The sequence below is a fragment of the Scleropages formosus genome, chromosome 5 (genome assembly GCF_900964775.1).
Source record: "Scleropages formosus chromosome 5, fSclFor1.1, whole genome shotgun sequence".
Taxonomy (NCBI): Eukaryota; Metazoa; Chordata; class Actinopteri; order Osteoglossiformes; family Osteoglossidae; genus Scleropages; species Scleropages formosus.
The window spans coordinates 12,776,368-12,797,186 of record NC_041810.1 but is presented as its reverse complement, the minus strand read 5'-3'; the positions used below and the strand labels follow the sequence as shown (position 1 = coordinate 12,797,186).

Genomic DNA, 20,819 nt, shown 5'->3' with positions numbered 1-20,819 from the left:
ACGCCGTTACAATATGCTATACCTTTTTTGTTCTAGTTCGACAGTATATACTATAAGCGTGTTGAAAACAGATCTTGATGTTAACTTTACTCCTGCTTGATTGTAATTGTTTTGGTTTAAATAAAAAAAGGGTGTTGTAAAAGTTTTTGAATTTTTCATCTTTACAAAATTTAACACGAATTCATTAAACATTGAAGAATATGCATGTGAGAATGCACACGCAGCAGTCCGCAAAGCAACGCTTCTGTCTTTATTTTAAATTTTTACGCAGTTCTCCGTTTTCTCATTAATTTTCACGTTGCGCCACCTAGCGTTGGGTCGCGGGTAATACCGCCTGCGCACGAAGCGGAAAAAACACATTGATTTACGCAGTACATACACACTTGTCCTTTCGGATAAGACGTTGTGATGCTGATACGGCCTCTCATTTTTTTCTATAATTAAAAGTACACTTCGATCATTCTGACCACAGACAGCGCTATTGCTCGTGCAGGAGTGCGCTTCACACTAGCCTGGGCAGGCGGGACTTCTTCACCTCCGCTTTGCGCTCCGGCGACATCACGAGCCCGTCCGGCTCCTGCAGCAGCCACGTGGCCCACGACGAGCAAAGCGCGGAGGCAGAGGCGGAGCCGGAGCCGGAGAAGGAACGCACCTGTGTTTGCGAGCGATGACGCGTCCACAGCGAGGAGGGGAGATAGCATAGCCGCGGCGCCTTCGCTGTGTCGGAGGTCTGCGGGAGGAGCCTGCGGGTCCTGGAGACGATCGCGGCCGGGGGAGCGCGCTGGGAGCACGTGGCCAGCACGGCGGGTCCCGGAGCTTCAAATTTCAAGAAACGATCATCATGATGGATCCGTCCAGGAGACGCGAGAGTGACTGGCAGGGTCTGGTCAGCGAGGTGTGTGTCCGACAGCCTGGTCGCTCCTCCCCGGATTGACGCTGTTCGTTCTTTCATTCATTGTCAGCGTGACGACGGCGGCAAGGTGGCGCAGCGGGTAGCGCTGGTGCCTCCGAGTCGCTGGGCTGCGGGACTTAGAGTCCGGCTCAGTCTCCGTGGACTTTGCGTGTTCTCCCCGTGTTTGCTGGGTTTCCTCCGGGTGCTCTGGTTTCCTCCCACAGTCCCTAGACATGTTTTAGATGAACTGCTCTCTCTACGTTGCCAGGACAGCAGTGTGAGCTTCTACAGTACAGTATATGGGTGACTGACTGTACAGTGTTTGTGTCTAACAGTGTAAGTTACCTTGGACACAGGCATCAGCTAAATACAAGTTGTTAATAATAATAATAATTGTAAGTTGCTTTGGAGAAAGGCATCTGCTGAATGAAGAAGCACAAATGAACAAGTATGACTTTTTTTTTTTATAGGCCCTTCAACAAAACATATTGAACTGGCTTATCACGTGACTCAATGTCCTCCAAGCTGTCAAGTTTAACCGTAGTGTTTAATACGTTGGCTGTGCGTGTGTAATGTCATGATCCAGGTTTGTAAACCAACCGACCGGAGAGATAAATAAGGTCCGAGTCCCGATTCTTGCACAAATGCCAGCGGCGAACTCCCCTCTGTATTGACTGAACCGTCTACCTGAAGTACATCCAGGCGTTGCGTTCTCTCCACGTCGAGAGAAACAAACACACGCTCACTACTAATAGTACTATCGCTAATTAGCATATCAGTATTGATAGCTGCCATCAGTTCTGATGAACTGATATTTAAAACCTCCTTGCACAGGTCACTCTCCTCAGGCTCTGCATCTGCAGGGACAATTTGCCCGCTTATCTCCTCCCTTTACCTCACCAGGGCCAGCTCTGTTTGTCTTTCCAGGGTGTGTCTCTCTCTCTCTCTCTCTCTCTCTCTCTCTCTCTCTCTCTCTCTCACACACACACACACACACACAGAGTGTGAATTCATATGCTGACTCTGAGATCTTGATGGCGACACTAAAGCTGGCTCTACACAGCCCGGGAGGGGGTAAAACTCCCATCACCGTGGTTGTCGGTCTCTCTGGTTGAGCGTGGGACGTGATGCATTGGGGCCGTTTCTCGCACGCGCTCTACCAGTGTACGGTAAACGCGCTCCGCCAGCCCCGTTCCTGTCTTTACTCACGTTGACGGGTTGCTGCAGGGACCTGCTAAGAGGGAGTGTGTGTTGTGTTACTGGGTTGGGTCCTGTAATCATCACCAGGTCTTCTTCAGAGCCTCGAAGGACACGTGACCATGTGTAAAAAAAAGCCAAAAGGTGCTTTAAATGCGGTTCTTGCCATATGAGATCCCATTTAAATAACTCGTTGCTAATCATTCATAGATACCGCGGTGTGACTGCGGTGAAAGCTGCTCTGCTCTTTCGTTTCTAGAAGTAAACGGAGAGCAGGCAGCAGGTGGCGTGGTGGTTATAGCTGCTGTCGTGCAGTTAAGGTTCTGCGTTTAAATCCCGCATCCTGCCGTAGTGCCTTTTGATCAAAGCGCTTTCCCTGATACAGTAAAAATCACCCTGCTGTGTAGAAGGGAGAAGTATTGAAACAGCGAGGTGGGGTGGGGTGTCAAACAAGCCTGATGTGTCTCAGCTGATATTTGTGTATCTCTGCGCTGAGTCTTGGCGACGACTTTTTGGTCCCGCCATCGGTAGCAGCTGTTCGAGTCGCTCGTAGCCGGAAACGTTTTGAAGCGTTGTCTTTTGAAGGTGTGTGTGCCGGAGGGCTGTTTGACCAGGTCTGTAAAACAAACACGCGCCAGGCGCCGTAGGAAACGTTCCAGGCTGCCGGGAACGAGGTGTGCGTGGAGGCTGTGTCTGCAGCTTTGAATAAGGAAATTTGCTCTGTGTGTGTGTGTGTGTGTGTGTGTGTGTGTGTGTGTGTGCGCGTGTGCGTGCGTGGGCACCACGGCGGTTTTGAGAGAGGACGTGGCTTTGATCCCCGCTCAGTTTGTGTGCAGTTCTCACGTTTTCCCCGTGTTTGCGTGGCTTTCCTCCAGGTACTCTGGTTTCCTCCCACAGTCCAAAGGCATCCTTTCAAGTGAACCGGTGACTCTAAATAGCGTGTGTGACATAGAATGTGCGTTTCAGCGGTGTGTAGAGGGGCGGTCCGTCGTACGTAGCGTGTCGAACGCTGTGGGTCACGGAAAGTGTTCTTTGGAGGAAAGTGTCTGCTCAATGAATAAATGTCAATGCGTGTGTGTGAGAGAGAGAGAGAGAGAGAGAGAGAGAGAGAGAGCGAGCGATACTGGCACCCTCTTGCAGTGAGGTACAGAAGGTAAGAACAGGTCCCCTGTTACCCCCCCTGCAGTTCCTGGTGTGCAAGCGCAAGCTGGAGAGCAAGAAGGAGGCGCTGCTCATCCTCTCCAAGGAGCTGGACACGTGTCAGCAGGAGCGCGACCAGTACAAGCTGATGGCCGGACAGCTGCGCGAGCGCCACCAGGCCCTCAAGCAGAAGTACCGGGAGCTCGTGGTAAGACGGCGGCCGTCCGAGCGGGACCTCGGCTCGCTTCGCTCCTGCGGGGAAGGCGCTCGCTCGTCCCCGGAACGACTCCGTAAGAGCGGGTGGCTTTACGTTTAAGGCTCGGCGATTCAACTTGCTCGCATTTTCAAGAAGGCACGGCTCGAGCCTGAAATGGAAAAAGTTGTGCGGTTCCAGGTTGACGTGATGCGCTGGATCGGGGGACTCAGTGTATTGCTGTGCTTTGCAGGATGGAGACCCGTCGCTTCCGCCTGAAAAGCGGAACCAGGTATGAAAAGAGGTGTGTGTGTGTGTGTGTGTGTGTGTGTGTTCACTGCTGCGCACGCGATTTCCCCCATGTTTACTGTGCCCTGCCGGATATTTCCCGACTGATTCGGACTCATGCGGTAAAATACAACGCGGTTCACGTGAAGCGCGTTGTGTTTTACTGCATCTTTGCTCCTCTCTGCCACATGCAGCTTGGAAGTTCCTGTGTCTTCCTACTGCGTCCTGCGGGGGGCGCTCTTAACCTAGTGGAAATTTCAGGAGACGACGGGATGACGTGGTCTCCCGGGTGCCGCTCCACCTCCTTCTCGACCTGCTCTCGTCCCGTTCCCGTGCTCAGGTGAACCTGGCCCAGCTGCTGAGGGACGCGCGGGAGCGTAGCCGACAGCTGGCCGACGACGTCAAGGAGCTGCGGCAGCGACTGGCCGAGGCCCAGGGCGACAACAAGGTACGGCGCCTGCCTCCGCCCTTCGCCGCCTTCCGCATTGGCGGGTCGCAGCGGGGAAGACTCCGGCAAGACCTCGTCTCGGAGGCCCCGCGGAGAAGGCCCGTGAGGATTTGACCTCTGACCTCCCCCACAGCTCCTAAGGATGACCATCGCCAGGCAGAGGCTGGGAGACGAGGAGGTGGGTGTCCGCCACTTCCCTCCGCATGAGCGAGAGGACCTCGTCCAGCAACTGGAGAAGGCGGGGCTGCAGGTAGGTGGTGTTCCAGAAGAACACGTCGATCGACTGGATCGAGCCCCGTCTGGGGCGGCACGGTGGCGCAACGAGTAGCGCTGCTGTCTCACGGCGCCTGGGTGGTGCGAGAGGAAATGGGTTCGATCCCCACTCGGTCTGTGTGGAGTTCACATGTTCTCTTTGTGCCCTCTGGGTGCTCTGGTTTCCTCCCACAGTCCAAACACATGCTGTTCAGGTTCCCCCATAGTGTGTGAGTGACAGAGAGAGTGTGTTTCACTGATGTGTGGATGAGAGACCCAGTGTAAGTAGTGTACCTAGCAGTGTAAGTCACCGCGGTGAATAAGGTGTGTGGGCTGACAACACTACATAGAGTTCATTGGAAGTCGCTTTGGAGAAAAGCATCTGCTAAATATGTAAATGCCTGCATGGTTCTGCTTAGGATAAGAGCATTCCCTCTGGTATGATCCAAACATCTGGTTGCTGGGACCGTATACGCTGTTTTCTCATATTCCAGTGAAGTTACCCATTTCTGAGATGCATTTTCCCATTTGTTTACTTTCAGTTGCTTCACTTTTCTGTTTTGTTTTTTGAGGATTGCTGTGTGCAGTGGTGTGAATGTCACCTGTATTTAAACAGCCAGCCAGTAGATGTCAGTAAAGAGCACCACTGTGGGGGGTGGGGGGTGTGCAGACATCTCGGTACAACTCAGTTCCCCGGTGTTTACAGCCCGTGTCTGGGGTTCCTGATTGTCGGTGATCAGTAACGACATGAGCGATATTGTATGCGTTTATGGGATAAATCGATTAACAATCGGAACGTAATCGGCAGTTTTTGGACAGGATTTTTATTCTTGGTTTTAATGTGGCTCGAAGTTATTTATAAACTTTATAATGAAGAGTATTAAGTATTGTATTCTACATTTAATATCAAAGTCTTGCAATTTTTTTTTTTTTTAATAATATCCTTTATTATAGCCATATTAGAAACCTAAAAATAAAGGAACATCTTTTTTTATTAAGCTTTTAATGGTAACGACTTGGTGTTAAAGGTGGATTTGGAGTTGCAAACGGAAGAAATTAGGAAGAGGCTTTGAGTCCCAACTGTGTTTCTTCAGACAACTGTTGCTTGGCTGATCGATGCCAGTGAAATTGATAAATATGTGCCCTGCGGTGGTTCTGTGCGCGAACCCCGGATGTGTGGGTCCGTGAGCCGTACGCCTCCGCACGTCCGTCCTTTCCCCACGTGAGCAGAACCAGGAGCTGGAACGAAGTCTGAAGGCGACGAGCGACGAGCTGCAGGACACCCAGGCCGAACGCGCCGCCTTGCAGGAGAAGGTGGAGCGCCTCAACCGCGAGCTCGTCCGTGTCCTGGGGGGCCACGAGGACCGCATCGTCGACCTGGACGCGCTCTGCATGGAGAACAGGTGGAATGCTGATCTCTGGCCACCAAGGCATTGTGGGAAAGGTCCTCTAGGGTTAACGCTGAAATCCCTATACGCTTAGGCAACTCGTAGCAAGTGTGTCTCTGGTCGGGACACATTGCCGTGCAGAATCACAGCGTGCTGGAAGTGAACGGGGGTCATGGGTTTTCCTCCCCTCATCGCGTTACCTGTCGTCCTTGACCCTGTTCAGGTACCTGCAGGAGCGATATAAACAAGTCCAAGAGGAGCTCTGTCTGCTCAAGACCAGTCTGATGAAGTACAAGGTAATGGGGGAGGGGTCACCAGTCATGTTGACTGGAACCTTACACTGGTGGGTATTAATGGGGCAGCAGGTGGTGTAGTGGTCAGAGCGATCCCCTTGCAATCAAAGGACCCAGGTTCGAATCCCTCACTCCTAGTGCCTTTCGTCAAGGCACAGTGCTGTGAAAAAGTATTTGCCCCCTCTCTGATTTTTTTTTTTTTCCATCCATCCATCCATCTTCCTCCGCTTTTATCCGGGGCCGGGTCGCGGGGGCAGCAGTCCGAGCAGAGTACTCCAGACATCCCTCTCCCCGCACACCTCCTCCAGTTCAACCCCAAGGCGTTCCCAGGCCAGCCGGGAGACATAGTCTCTCCAACGTGTCCTGGGTCTGCCCCGAGGCCTCCTCCCAGTGGGACAAGCCCGGAACACCTCCCCAGGGAGGCGTCCAGGAGGCATCCGGAACAGATGCCCGAGCCACCTCAACTGGCTCCTCTCGATGCGGAGGAGCAGCGGCTCTACTCCGAGCTCCTCCCGGGTGACTGAGCTCCTCACCCTATCCCTAAGGATGCGCCCAGCCACTCTGCGGAGGAAACTCATTTCTGCCGCTTGTATCCGCGATCTCATTCTTTCGGTCATGATCCAGAGTTCATGACCATAGGTGAGGGTAGGAACGTAGATCGACTGGTAAATTGAGAGCTTCGCCTTACGACTCAGCTCCCTCTTCACCACAACAGACCGGTACAATGACCGCATTACTGCGGACGCCGCACCGATCCGCCTGTCAACCTGCCGCTCCATTTTTCCCTCACTCGTGAACAAGACCCCGAGATACTTAAACTCCTCCACTTGAGGGAGCAACTCCCCCCTAACCCGGAGGGAGCAATCCACCTTTTTCCGACTGAGAACCATGGCCTCGGATTTGGAGGTGCTGATTCTCATCCCCGCCGCTTCGCACTCGGCTGCAAACCTCCCCAGTGCACGCTGCAAGTCTTGACTTGATGAAGCCAACAGGACCACATCGTCCGCAAAATGCAGAGACGAGATCTCGCGGCCACCAAAACAGACACCCTCCGTTCCCCGACTGCGCCTAGAAATTCTGTCCATAAAGATAATGAACAGAATCGGTGACAAAGGGCAGCCCTGGCGGAGTCCAACATGCACCGGGAACAGGTCTGACTTACTGCCGGCAATGCGAACCAAGCTCCTACTCCGGTCGTACAGGGAACGAACAGCCCGTAGCAACGAGCCCCGAACCCCATAATCCCGAAGTACCCCCCACAGGATGCCACGAGGGACACGGTCGAATGCCTTCTCCAGGTCCACAAAACACATATGGACTGGTTGGGCAAACTCCCACGAACCCTCCAGCACCCTAGTGAGGGTATAGAGCTGGTCCAGTGTTCCACGGCCAGGGCGAAAACCGCATTGCTCCTCCTGAATCCGAGGTTCGACTATCGGTCGGATTCTCCTTTCCAGTACCCTGGCATAGACTTTCCCAGGGAGGCTAAGGAGTGTGATCCCCCTGTAGTTGGAACACAATCTCCGGTCCCCCTTCTTAAAAAGAGGGACCACCACCCCGGTCTGCCAGTCCAGAGGCACCGTTCCCGAACTCCACGCGATGCTGCAGAGGCGTGTCAGCCACGACAGCCCCACAACATCCAGAGACTTGAGAAACTCGGGGCGGATCTCATCCACCCCCGAAGCCTTGCCACCGAGGAGTTTTTTGACTACCTCAGCAACTTCAGCCAGGGTAATGGACGAGTCCCCCTCCGAATCCCCAGCCTCAGCTTCCTCTACGGAAGGCGTGTCGGAGGGATTGAGGAGATCCTCAAAGTACTCCTTCCACCGCCCGAGAACATCCTCAGCTGAGGTCAGCAGCGCACCACTTCCACTGTAAACAGTGTTCGTGGAACACCGCTTCCCCCCTCTGAGTCGCCGGACGGTTTGCCAGAATCTCTTTGAGGCCGACCGAAAGTCTTCCTCCATGGCCTCACCGAACTCCTCCCAAGCCCGAGTTTTTGCCGCGGCGACTGCCAGAGCCGCGCTCCGTTTGGCCCGTCGGTACCTGTCAGCTGCTTCAGGAGTCCCATGAGCCAGCCAGGCCCGATAGAACTCCTTCTTCAGCTTGACGGCATCCCTTACTTCCGGTGTCCACCACCGTGTTCGGGGATTGCCGCCGCGACAGGCACCGGAGACCTTATGGCCGCAGCTCCGAACCGCCGCACCGACAATGGAGGAGCGGAACATAGTCCATTCGGACTCAATGTGCCCCACCTCCCTCGGGACCTGGTTGAAGCTCTGTCGGAGGTGGGAGTTGAAGACCTCTCTGACAGGGGCCTCCGCCAAACGTTCCCAACAGACCCTCACTATGCGTTTGGGCCTGCCAGGTCTGTCCAGCTTTTTCCCCCGCCATCGAATCCAACTCACCACCAGGTGGTGATCAGTTGACAGCTCAGCCCCTCTCTTCACCCGAGTGTCCAAGACATATGGCCGAAGGTCAGAAGAAACGACTACAAAGTCGATCATCGACCTCCGACCTAGGGTGTCCTGGTGCCAAGTGCACTGGTGGACACCCTTATGCATGAACATGGTGTTCGTTATGGATAAACCGCGACTAGCACAGAAATCCAATAACAACTCACCGCTCGGGTTCAGATCAGGGAGGCCGTTCCTCCCAATCACGCCCCTCCAGGTATCACTGTCGCTGCCCACGTGGGCGTTAAAGTCCCCCAGTAGAACGACAGAGTCCCCAGTGGGAGCGCTTTCCAGCACGCCCCCCAGGGACTCTAAAAAGGCCGGGTACTCTACACTGCCGCTAGGCGCATAAGCACAAACGACAGTGAGAGACCGTTCCCTGACCCGAAGGCGTAGGGAGATGACCCTCTCATTCACCGGGGTAGACTCCAACACATGGCGGCTGAACTGGGGGGCTATTAATAAGCCCACACCAGCCCGCCGCCTCTCACCTTGGGCAACGCCAGAATAGTGGAGAGTCCACCCTCGATTGAGTAGAGTGGTTCCAGAACCCAAGCTGTGAGTGGAAGTGAGCCCGACTATATCTAGACGGTATCTCTCAACTTCCCGCACCAGCTCAGGCTCCTTCCCCGCCAGTGAGGTGACATTCCAAGTCCCAAAAACCAGAGTTGGCGCCCGAGGTTTGGGTCGGCCGGGCACTCGGCCCCGACCACCGCCCAAATCACAATGCACCGGCCCCTTACGGTTTCTCCGGCAGGTGGTGAGCCCACCGAAGAGCGGCTCCACGTCATGGCTTCGGGCTGAGCCCGGCCAGGCCCCGTGGGCATAGACCTGGCCACCAGGCGCTCGCATGCGAGCCCCCCCCCCAGGCCTGGCTCCAGGGTGGGGCCCCGGTGACCCCATACCGGGCGGGGTATTTTTTTTTTTTTTTTTTTTTTTTGCATATTTGTCACAGTTAAATGATTGCGATCATCAAACAAATTTTAACATTACACAAAGATAACCCAAGTAAATACAAAATGCAGTTTTTAAATGATGATTTCATTTATTAAGGGGGAAAAAAAAGCTGTCCAAACCTGCCTGGCCCTATGTGAAAAAGTAATTGCCTCCTAAACCTAATAACTGGTTGTGCCACCCTTGGTGGCAACAACTGCAATCAAGCGTTTGCGATAACCGGCGATGAGTCTTTCACATCGCTGTGGAGGAATTTTGGCCCACTCTTCTTTGCAGAATTGTTTTAATTCAGCCACGTTGGAGGGTTTTCGAGCATAAATGGCCTGTTTAAGGTCATGCCGCAGCATCTCAATCGGATTTAAGTCTGGACTTTGACTAGGCCACTCCAAAACCTTAATTTTGTCTTTTTTGGAGCCATTCAGAGGTGGTCTTGCCGGTGCGTTTCGGATCATCGTTCTGCTGCATAACCCAAGTGCGCTTGAGCTTGAGGTCACGAACTGATGGCCGGACATTCTCCTTCAGGATTTTCTAGTAGAGCGCAGAATTCATGGTTCTATCAATTATGGCAAGTCGTCCAGGTCCTGAAGCTGCAAAGCAGCCCCAGAGCATCACACTACCACCACCATGTTTGACTGTTGGTATAATGTTCTTTTTATGAAATGCTGTCTTAGTTCAACGCCAGATGTAGCGGCACGCATACCTTCCAAAAAGTTCAACTTTTGTCTCCTCAGTCCACAGAATATTTGCCCAAAAGTCTTGGGGATAATCAAGATGTTTTTTGGCAAATGTGAGACGAGCCTTTGTGTTCTTTTTGGTCAGCAGTGGTTTTAGCCTTGGAACTCTCCCATGGATGCCATTTTTGCCCAGTCTCTTTCTTATTGTTGAATCATAAACACTGACCTTAACTGAGGCAAGTGAGGCCTGCAGTTCTTTAGATGTTGTTCTGGGTTCTTTTATGAGCTCCTGGATGAGTCTTGCCCTGAGTAGTAAAAATTACTGAGATGTACAAATGGGTAAATCGTTTGCTTTCATGTAAGGTGTTCCGTAATTTATTATTATCATTATTGTTGTTATTGTGAAGCCCATGGAGGAAATGATTTCAGGTGACACAACAGGACCATGTTGACAAAGTGTACAATGTGTTAAACTGTATGCTCTTTATCCACAGGTGAAACCAGATCTATGTGTGTGTGGTGTTTGTTTGCCAGCTGTTTGACTGTCAGTTTGTCGTCTCCATGTCGCTGTTACCCAGAGTGCCTTGGAGGGGAGGAAGTTCTCCAAAACGGGCCCCCAGTCGACCAGCTGCATGCTCACAGGGGTCATCTCAGCCAGGCAAGGTGAGCCCCGCTTGACTACATCTCATCTCCGTGTTGAGCTGCAGTCCCGCTGCAGACCCCACAGGTCTCTAACTGTCTCTCAGATGTCAGTCTGCAGACACACCTCCTTCAGTTTGCTCGTTAGAATTTGCTGGAATTATTTGCCTGCGTCCATATTTTACTTGCTGCATTTAAGATCAGAAAATGAACATTGATACTTTGCACCTAACAGCAAAGTTGCTCTATCGCTGTGGCAGCACGATGGTGCAGCGGGTAGCATTGGTGCTTCGCCGCTCCGTGTTCGGACATGGGTTTGAATCCGGATCGGTCTGTGTGGAGTTTGCTCTGGTTTCCTCCCACAGCCCTTAAGAAATGTTTCAGGTGAATTGTGTGTGTGTGTGTGTGTGTGTGTGTGTGTGTGTTACATGTCAAACAGCCAATCAAAGGCAGAGTTTGGTTTTTTCTCTTGCTCACTCTTGCTCTCCCGCTCACTCACAGTGCAGCAGCTGCTTTCTGAGGACAGCAGCACCAGGCTGTCCCCCACAGCCCAGTCCATCTCAGATCTGCGGTCTCTGGCCAGCGCCCTGCTGGAGACCCTCCAGGAGAAGAACATGGTGGTGCAGCACCAGCGTCAGACCAACAAGTGAGACGCTCTCTGCCCGCTTGTTGTATTTCATCCATCTCTTCTTTTGCGTTCCTTCGTTTCGACTTCACCGAAGTACTCTAGAGCGACCAGAACCCGTCCGTCCAGATCTGTTCCAGTTTTTCAGTACTTTGTTTTGTCTCCTTGTGTCACGTGTCCTGATCTGGACCGGAGATGATCACGAGTTAGCTGTGGGACTGAGCACGCTCACCTTTACACAGGATTCTGGGAAACCGAGTGGCGGAGCTAGAGAAGAAGCTGAAGACGCTGGAGCTGTCGGGCCTGTGGAGTCTGCCAGGTGGGCACCTCTCACCCTCGTTGTAATGTGACTGTGTTGCAGTGAGTCCTCCTGCCCCTTGAGTTGCGCCACCATCTGGATCCCCGGTAGAGCAGTGTCCCACGCTGCTGCTGTGCCCTGGGAATATGCTAAGTAACCTTAAGTTGTCAGGTTGGTTGTACCTTGTCAGCAGCACCGTGAGCCCCTGTGGTGACAGGGAGCAAATCCTTGGCTCTCGTTCACCTGACAGATGTGTCTGTTTGAACAGCATCTGAGCCTCTCGACCACTTAGACTTGTCTCCCCTGTAAGATACATTAAAATCTGCTTTGGTCCCGAAGGGTGCTACGTGTGGCTGTGGCCACGGCCGTCTCTGTCGCCTGTCATGAACTCTTGGGGAAGTGGTCAGGTTCCGATGAAATGGACTTTAGTGTCCCGATGCCGTGATAGAGCTCCGAGTGCACAGACTTCAGCCCGCTGCTCCTGGACACAGTCTCCTCGGTACACAAATGCCACTCAGTCCCAAAGTCTGTTCTTAACTCATTTTGTTTGTAACTCCAATGCCACCTTCACCCCAACTTCGCAAGCAGTAGAAACGTAATAATACAGGCCTTGATTTACTAGCCGATTAGATTCTGTAAACACATAGACTGTAACTATAATAAATAGAAATTTCTTTTGTACCTAGTCGATTTTTTTTAATTAAATTTTATCGTAAATGGCAAAAAATAAAAACGTGTTGTCTCGCCAAACTCCTACTACACGCCGCACACTTCAACTTGTTGCTCATCAATGCTCAGGAATACCAGACACGAGCTGTAAACATTTACATTTATTCATTTGGCAGACGCTTTTCTCCAAAGCAAAAAAAAAACACTTGTGAGTGAGTTGAATTATGACACTTCCACACTCTGATTCAGCTTTGGGTTTCATGGTGGCACAGCAAGTAGCGCTGCTGTCTCATGGCGCCTGAGTGGTGCGAGAGGACGTCGGTTCGATCCCCGCTCGGTCTGTCTGGAGTTTGCATGTTCTCCCCGTGTCCTCTGGGTGCTCTGGTTTCCTCCCACAGTCCAAAGACATGCTGTTCAGGTTTGCCCGTAGTGTGTGAGTGACAGAGTGTGTGTGTGTGTGTGTTTCACTGATGTATGGATGAGTGACGCAGTGTAAGTAGTGTATCCAGCAGTGTAAGTCACTGTGGTGAATAAGGTGTGTGGGCTGGTGACCCTACATAGAGTTCATTGGAAGTCACTTTGGAGAAAAAAGTCTGCTAAATAAATTGTGAGATGTTTTGGTGCTCTTTGCTGGTGTGTGTTGACTCACAGGGTAAATGCAGGTTGTGTTCACTTCACAACATTTGCATTTTCATGTATTTTATTCTCCAGCACCCTTGGTCGAGGTACTTAACCTTTAAATGCTCCAGTAAAAGTTATCCTGCTATATAAATGGGTTAATAATTGTAAGTAGGTTAACACTGCATGTAACTTTGAGAAAACCAAATTAATTAACAATAAAACTCATCCACGCACCCTTGGACTGGCGCGCCGTGTACTTTGCGTCACATCCTGCTCTTTCAGGGTAGAGTCCGGAGCACCGCAACCCCGTGCTGGACAAGCAGTCATAATATTGAATGACTGAATGAACATATTAAAACAGGCAAGGCAAGCATAGTTTTTGTTAGAAATATTATAAAATATGTGGGGGGTGCGGTGGCGCAGCGGGTTGGACCGGGTCCTTCTCTCCAGTGGGTCTGGGGTTTGAGTCCTGGGTGCCTTGTGACGGACTGGCGTCCCGTCCTGGGTGTGTCCCCTCCCCCTCCGGCCTTACGCCCTGAGTTGCCGGGTTAGGCTCCGGTTCCCCGTGACCCCGTATGGGACGAGCGGTTCAGAAAGTGTGTGTGTGTGTGTGTGTGTGTGTGTGTTTTATTTTCATTTATTAATTTAGCTGATGCCTTTTTAGTATATTCATTTAGTATATTCCTGCTTTCTTTCATTTCTCCTTCTCGTGTTTCAGAATATTTACAAGAGGAGTGCATCTGTATTTCCGCAGTCAGATTCATGAGTCGGGGAACAAAGGCGGGGCTTTACGGACTTGGATGTGCGCGGTGGCTCTCGGCAGCTCGAGGGTCGCGGGTTCGAATCCGTCCTCGGCTCTCTCTGCAGTTTGGGCGCCGTTCCGTCGGCCTGCGTTTCCTCCTGGTGCGCGTACACCCCCCGCGAAGCGGACGCAGACAGCCGAGGGGCGTTTATGAAGCGGCCTCGTGTGTCTGGCGGGCCCGTATCGCACCGCCGTCCGCGCCTGGCGCCCTGGCAGCATTGGCAGTATTGACTCCGTATCGCTGTGACCCAAAACGAAGAGGAGCTCAGCCCGAATGGACAGATAGCTGCGCGCTCCTCTATAGCTGCCGCGTTTCCCATCAGTGCGTCAAATCTGATAGCTTCCACGTTTTGATGCGTTTATGGGAAACACGGCGCCGTTCCTAAACGAATGGCGGTATTCCTCAGGATTAAGCGGGAATGAATTAAACATGTCTTTCTTTGTCGCCGCGAAAAACCCCCCGCTTAAGCGTTTCTTTTTTTTTTTTTTGGGGATGATTCCAAAAATATCCGAGACGATTCCGCGCGGAAACATTTGAGAGCAATTTCCTTTCAGGCAACGGAGAACATTTTGCACGCCGTCGCGCTAAACCCTTCTGAGCCACTCGACAGCCAGATTTCGGCAAGGAAAACTAAATGGGGGAAATGATCTCGTTTCATTGTTTCATTTAACGCTTCCGCCCGCTTTTGATACGTGGAATAAAGCAATTCATTAGCGTGGCGAGCTCAACTGCCATCGGCAGCGGCCTTATCATCCCGCGAGGCCCGAATTGCAATGAGAACAACGTCCCCTCGTGTTAATGCTCGCTGTTCCCGGTGCGATCGTGACGATATCGTGGGCATATTGTTTGCGATTAAAACGGGGGCGTTTCGATGCGCACGTGGCCGTATCTCCCGGAAATCGGAGGAGAGGCAACCGAGCGGAATTGGTTCGACCCCAATCTGGGGAAAAGCCGCCTTCTCTCGCGCATATAAGCTGAGAAGAGAAATAATGGAGCAGAAAGTTTTAATAAAAGATCCCTCAACTCTGCGCTCAATATCTCGGCTCGCCAAGGCGAAAGAAGGAAAGCGCGGCTCTCCCGCGTCACCGGGTCTCCGTCTCCCTCGGCGTCACTCCGCCTGCGTTCAGCAGAGGGAGCTGTGGCTCTTTGGTTCCCGGCCCTGGGGCCTTTTGCATCCTCTGCTTTGCGAGGCTCGCCTGTCATAAGACTGTCATTCTCTCACCATAAAACTGACAAGCATCCATTACGGAAAATGATTGCTCACATTACAAACACATTTAGGGAATGTGCTGTTATTAGGGAATTTGTAGACGAGACGGAGGGGGAATCGTGGAGCCCGTTTCGTTAGAGCGGCGAAGAGCGGCCGCAGCGAGATGGACGGAGCCGGGTCCAGACGGAGCGGTGGGGCGCGACTCGGACGGAAACGTTAAGGGGAAAACTGCCATCCTGGGGGGTATAGGGCTGAAGGGGGGGGCATGGAATCGCGGCCGAGCCCCCGGAGGGCTGCGATCCTCCTGGGCGAAATACGCCTTTCCGGAAAGCTCCGCTCCGACAACACGCCGGAGGCGAGGCCTGGCGGTACGACCTGTTGGGAAGCGAAGCCCCCACCGCCCACGCCTTTCTTTGCAGAACGCAGCGCAGGACCAGGTGTACCCAGTGTTTCTAAACTATGGCTGTGCACGTGTGTAATCGCCGCCATGATGATCTGAAGGCATCTGGCTCCAGGACCAGGGTGCGAGTGAGAATGACTTTTAACCCCTTCCATCTGTACAGAGGAGTGTTCTATCTATCTATCTGTCTATCTAAAGTGCACCTTCTGTCTTTCTGCCTGTAATACACAGTCATTCCAGTCTTGCATTCAGTTTTTACTGTAATTATTGCTGCTGCTGCTGCTGCTGTTTTTATTCTATCGCTCACATTCTACTTTGTGGCAGAGCATGGCCAATAAAACTTCATTCTAGACCAAAGGAATGAATGAAGCCAGATATATGTGGACCACAGGCACTTCCCATGGACCTGGAGGACCGGCTTCTCTTTCCGCCCGCTCACACTCGTCTCCTCTTGGGCTGTTTTTACTCCGCTTCTCTGTTTGCGTCGGAGCCAACCGGGCCGATGGCACCGGGGACCGGTAGCGCATCCTCCGCCGGGGAGCTTTCTTGCAGAGGGACACGGCGCTCTGGACAGGGCGGCATTATCGTAAGGGAGGGTCCGCCCCCGAACCGTGCAGGCCGCAGCCGTCGGTGGCGCCCGAGGTCGGTGCGTAATCGTGTGTGTAAGCGGCTGCGCTGTTCATTAGCGGCGCCCCCAGAGCGGCGCGAAAGCGGCCGTAATTAGCGGCGCACGCACGCGGTCCCTGCAAGGCCCTCGCTGGGCTCCCATTGGTGCCGGCGAATAAGTATCCCTTCCTCCCAAATGCCATGGCATTTTGAAAATGCTAGCAAATTCTGCCCGCTGACATTCAGAGCCCGGGGCGTGTTTTCGAAGAGGTCCTATAAATATGGACCGTGCCGTGCAAAATTCCCCTCCCCCCCCTTTCCCCAGTCAGAGGTGGGGTTTCGGGAGGCAGGAGGTGGGTTTCACGCCTTGCGGTCTTTAACCTTTCAGCTGAATGTTCACAAATATGGGTCAGTAATCCCTGAAATTAGAGCAGATTTGAGAGAGGTGGCAGAACTAAGCTGTTCTCATCAGCGGGCCGGGTGTCACGCTCGTTTTCCTGTCGATGGGCCGCACCGGTGCAGTTATTTTGGGCTCCTACCTGCAAAAGAGCTCAGACGCACATTACCGACGGCAGGACTTACTCGGCCAATTTAGCACAGCTCCGGAAATTAACACAGGTGCCGTTTCGCCAGTTCGTAAGTGTTTTCTGTTCCTTTCTCGCGTACCGCGTTTTCAAAGGTAAACGCGCCTGGAAGCGGTCGTTGCTTTTAAAGTGGCGTTTACGTTTAGTCCGGTCTCGTCTTATAATTTGTAATTAATTTTTTCATAATTGCTGTATTTTACAGTTGCTCAGATACTAAGTAGGGGGGAGAAAGGAGAGGATGCGTGATGAGGAGCGTGCGACCGTGCTCGGCTTTCCTTGCGCGGGAACCCGCCGGCGAACGGGGGTGCGCCACTGCTATCATTGCGCTCACACCATGACCATTAATCTTGTTTGTCTCCCAAGGATCAGATGACAAGACAGAAAGTGGCGCAGTGTCGACATGGGGACGGGGTGCAGCTGGTGCTGACAGCCACCCAAAAGTATGGCGGGACTCCCGGACCGGTCCAGATGGCAACGGTGCCAACGCGGACCCGCCTGTTTGTCCGCACCTGTCGCCGGGAGATGTCCATCAGCAAGGAGCCGAGATCGCGAGGCTCACGGACGTGCAGGCCGTCTCTGAGCTGGGGGCCGTTCGCGCGGACCGCTTTGCTGCCGAGCGAGCCGAAGGGGTGCCGGAAGTCCCGACCGCCCCGCTCTCACGTGTCGGTGAAGTGGAGGGAGACGGGCAGATGGCAGAATCCCCAGTTGCCTCTCCCGTGTGGGTCCGGTCCCCATCTGACCTCGCATCCTTGCACTCAAACCCACAAGACCTGCTCCCCCAAGAAGAAGGAGATCCCTCAGACTACACTGCTGGGGAAAATCCTTATGGGATCACAGGTGCCCAGATCTCCCTTTGCAAGGCAGGACATAACACAGAATCCTTAGCGCAGCCCTGTGATGGCGGACACCCACGCGGCACGCTCTCGGGCCCCGACACCTCCGCAGAGCAAAGTAGCAGTTACTTCCACGAGAGCTTGGCGTAGTCTTCTCCTACGTACAAAAGGAGACTTTTGCAGTGCAGCTCCATGCGTTCGTCTCTCTGCGGCGCGCCTTGTCCACGTGACCCACTTGGTGTGACAGTACCTCTGTACGTTACCTGTAGTGTAAGACATCAGCAGGAGGCCAGAGAGCTGGGATCAGACCCCTTACGCCGCAAACCCTGAAATGTATCAGCTGCAGAAGTAATGGATCAGTGAGCGGGTGTGCTTTGACTTTGTACTATTCAGTTTGTGTGGTTTTGCGTTGGGGTTAGGATTTTAAGATCACTTTTCAGGGAACCTTTTTGGAAAAATGGCATTCTGCAGACCCACCCACCCGCAGAAAAGAGAGAAGTGAGAGTTAAACTGTGATTTTGTGTCCAGATTGGTGTGACTCAGGGCCCAGGTGTGGACACACAGCACTAGAACGGACGACAGAGGGTATTGATGGGACTCTCGAGGTGCCTGATGGGTTTGCAGATCTCATGGGATCCTCTCGAATGGTAGTGGCTGTGAGCTCTTGCTGCGTCCTGCCGAGGGACGTTAAGCCGCCACTCCCGCCTATCTGTGTGTCGAGATGAGAAGCGCATCAACAATTTTCAGTTTTGTGTGGTCAGGTAACACGTCCTGAGCTTTTGTAAAGACGACGTTGGTGTCTCTGCGCTCCGTCTGCTGCCGGCCCAGAGCCCCTGTGTGACGCTGGACGCTGTCTGAAAAGTCTAATGAGGTCAGAAGGGGGGACAAAATGGACTGGAGTGGCAGAGCCATCCATTCTTCTGGAGGGTGCAAATGCCCTTCTCTGGGGATGAGCACAATGGAATCTGACTCTCCTCTTCCTTCTTAGATGGACAAGCACAGTGCTCCATTCTCCCGCCGGTCTTAGCCACGTCTAGTCTACGTATCACCGCTGTCGGTCAGAGAGTTGTGCTTATCGTTTAGTCACGGGTTACGTGGTTCATGGTTATTTATGTTTCTGCAGCTCTTCGTAGCTTGTGCCCTTCTTTCCCTGGACTGGGATGGGTGCACGCCTCTTGGTGTCCTTTTGTCAGCAGTCGTGTACGAAAGCGGAAATGTGAGGGCAGGTGCCATTGCGAATGGGGGGGCTTGCAGAACTTCCACTTGACAGGGCTGGAAGAAATGATGCTAGGGGTCACCGCTGGGCAGCCCATGCCAAAACCAATATGAAGGGCTGTCTCTCTGGCACATGCACCCTGGGCCAAGAGTCCACCCGGGTGTGATTGGCTGCCGGGGGTTCAGGGCATCCTGGGTGGGAGGTGAGCCGAGTTGACAGCCACCAGCGTCTGCCTCTGGAGAAGCTGAGGTTGAGCGGGGCAGATCTGAGCATGGAGGGTATAATTAGGGGGCTCTTCTGGGAAAATCGCTCATCAGCTTGTTTTTTTCCCCTATTTTTTTTAAACAAAAGCCAGAGGAGCAGCAGGGAGAGGCCATGCCGTGCGCCGCTGGCTAGTGCCAGCCTACCGCACATCGGATTGTAGAGCGCAAAATGCAGCGCCTTCCTGCCAGCCGGCTGTCTTGAATTCTGTCGTCTTCTGTGGGTGGGCACAGCGTGGACCTGCAGTTCTGTGTAGATCTTTTGGGAGAGTTCATATCGTTGTGAGCTGCATATTTGGAATTGATAGTTGACACGGCAGCTTTTGTGTTGGGAGTTGATGCAGTGACATGGAAATGTAGGATCTCTGCAAACAATGGGCACATTGAAAGGAGTGCTTTCTGGCTCATGCCTTTATTGCTGAAGGGCAGGGGTTTTCTGTAGTTAAGCTCCATTCTAGCAGTTCGTAGGTGATGTTGCTCAGGTCTTCATATAAATCATTTCCATGTGATCCTGAGTTTTTTTTTGTCCCTTCTGTGGATAATAATGGTGCTGTTCGTTGGTGTTAACTTGTAATATATGTGCTTTCCCAAGGGCAGAGTCCTTCTGAAAGAATGCAGAAAAAAAGAGGTCATTACACACCACCTCTTATTTACCTTCCATTTGACTTCTTTTGTTCATCCAAGGCAAAAGCCATTGAGGTTGTCTGAGACTTGAACATATTGGCGTTCTTTTGGCTGTCGTAGGAAAAAGTCACAGAGCAGCAAATCAGAGGAGATGGGTTGGAATGTAGGGTGGGACATTTAAGCAAAGAAGTCAGTGGATTGCTTTGTCAAGTAGAGATAAATGGTTAGATTGCAATAATGTTTTTTTTTGGTCATGGGACCGGGAAGTGAAAGTAAGGAGGGGCGTTGTTGAGGTCTCCTGAGAAGTCTGATGACGAGTGATGTTTGCAACAGTGGAGGTCGAGCCAGTGGAGGTTCGTGCTGAAAGGGTGCCAAGGGTTATGGTTCAAGGACAGTAACCTCTGTTATCTGCTGTGTCATTTAGGTATTACCTTACCTGTACTGGGGGGTGACCACAGTGACTGCTCTAACGGTACCCGTGTTTTGTGTGGATCATTGTGGGCAGAAACCCCAAAATATCAGGGTTAAAGTCCGGCATTTCAATCTGTTGTGACTTTACTGGGGGGAGGGGGAAGCAGGGCCAAGCGGTGATGATGGTGATGTGATAATGAAAGTAAGAGTGGGAGAGCCAACACAAAATGCTGACCGATGGGCAGGGGAGGGGCAAGGGGGGTATTTCTAATTTAAAGTTTTGACATTTCTGCTGTTCTCGTATCCAGAGCTCATCAGCTATGACCTTTCTCAACTCCAAATGTGGCTAACTTGAAGCACACACTGTGGATCTTACTAATGATAGTTTTCTCCTCCTTTTGTGTATACTGATTTATGTTGTACTGAATGGTCCTATTAAATGTTAATGCCATTCTGTTGGCCAAAGAGGACACTTTTACTTGCTTTAGGTACTGGAAATTTTCTCCACGGGAGTATAATGAGTCTGATATGCATCTGTCTGTTGCACTGCTATGAACTGCTTTCTTTTATTTTGCCTTTTCATGTGATATTGTTTAATGTTCTTTACAAGTTTCAGTGATGGTATTCATCCTGTCTAGTTTTGGTTTGGAAAAACTTAAGAGAAGTTCCCATTTCAGTATATAAGCCCTCTATGTTAAAGCAACTGTGTAGGTACGTGTGGCCAACCGGGTGTTGATCTCAACACTGAACAGTGTGGACAGCCGTCTGATGTACTCTTCTGTCTCAATGATATTTGTCTGGCTCGATCTACCATAAGTCAAGTCAGTGTTCCTCTTAATTGCATT

General features: G+C 52.2%; 1 protein-coding gene across 1 annotated transcript; it reads left to right on the top strand.

Moving 5' to 3' along the window:
• Window positions 1–694: 694 nt before the first annotated feature.
• ccdc149a (coiled-coil domain containing 149a) lies at window positions 695–19,483 on the top strand. Its single transcript, XM_029251702.1, has 11 exons — window positions 695–895; window positions 3,276–3,437; window positions 3,676–3,714; window positions 4,051–4,158; window positions 4,292–4,408; window positions 5,641–5,813; window positions 6,022–6,094; window positions 10,754–10,838; window positions 11,316–11,460; window positions 11,682–11,758; window positions 16,994–19,483. Exons 1-11 carry the CDS (start codon window positions 842–844, stop codon window positions 17,611–17,613), a joined length of 1,653 nt encoding a protein of 550 aa, XP_029107535.1. The 5' UTR covers window positions 695–841; the 3' UTR covers window positions 17,614–19,483.
• Window positions 19,484–20,819: the final 1,336 nt, after the last annotated feature.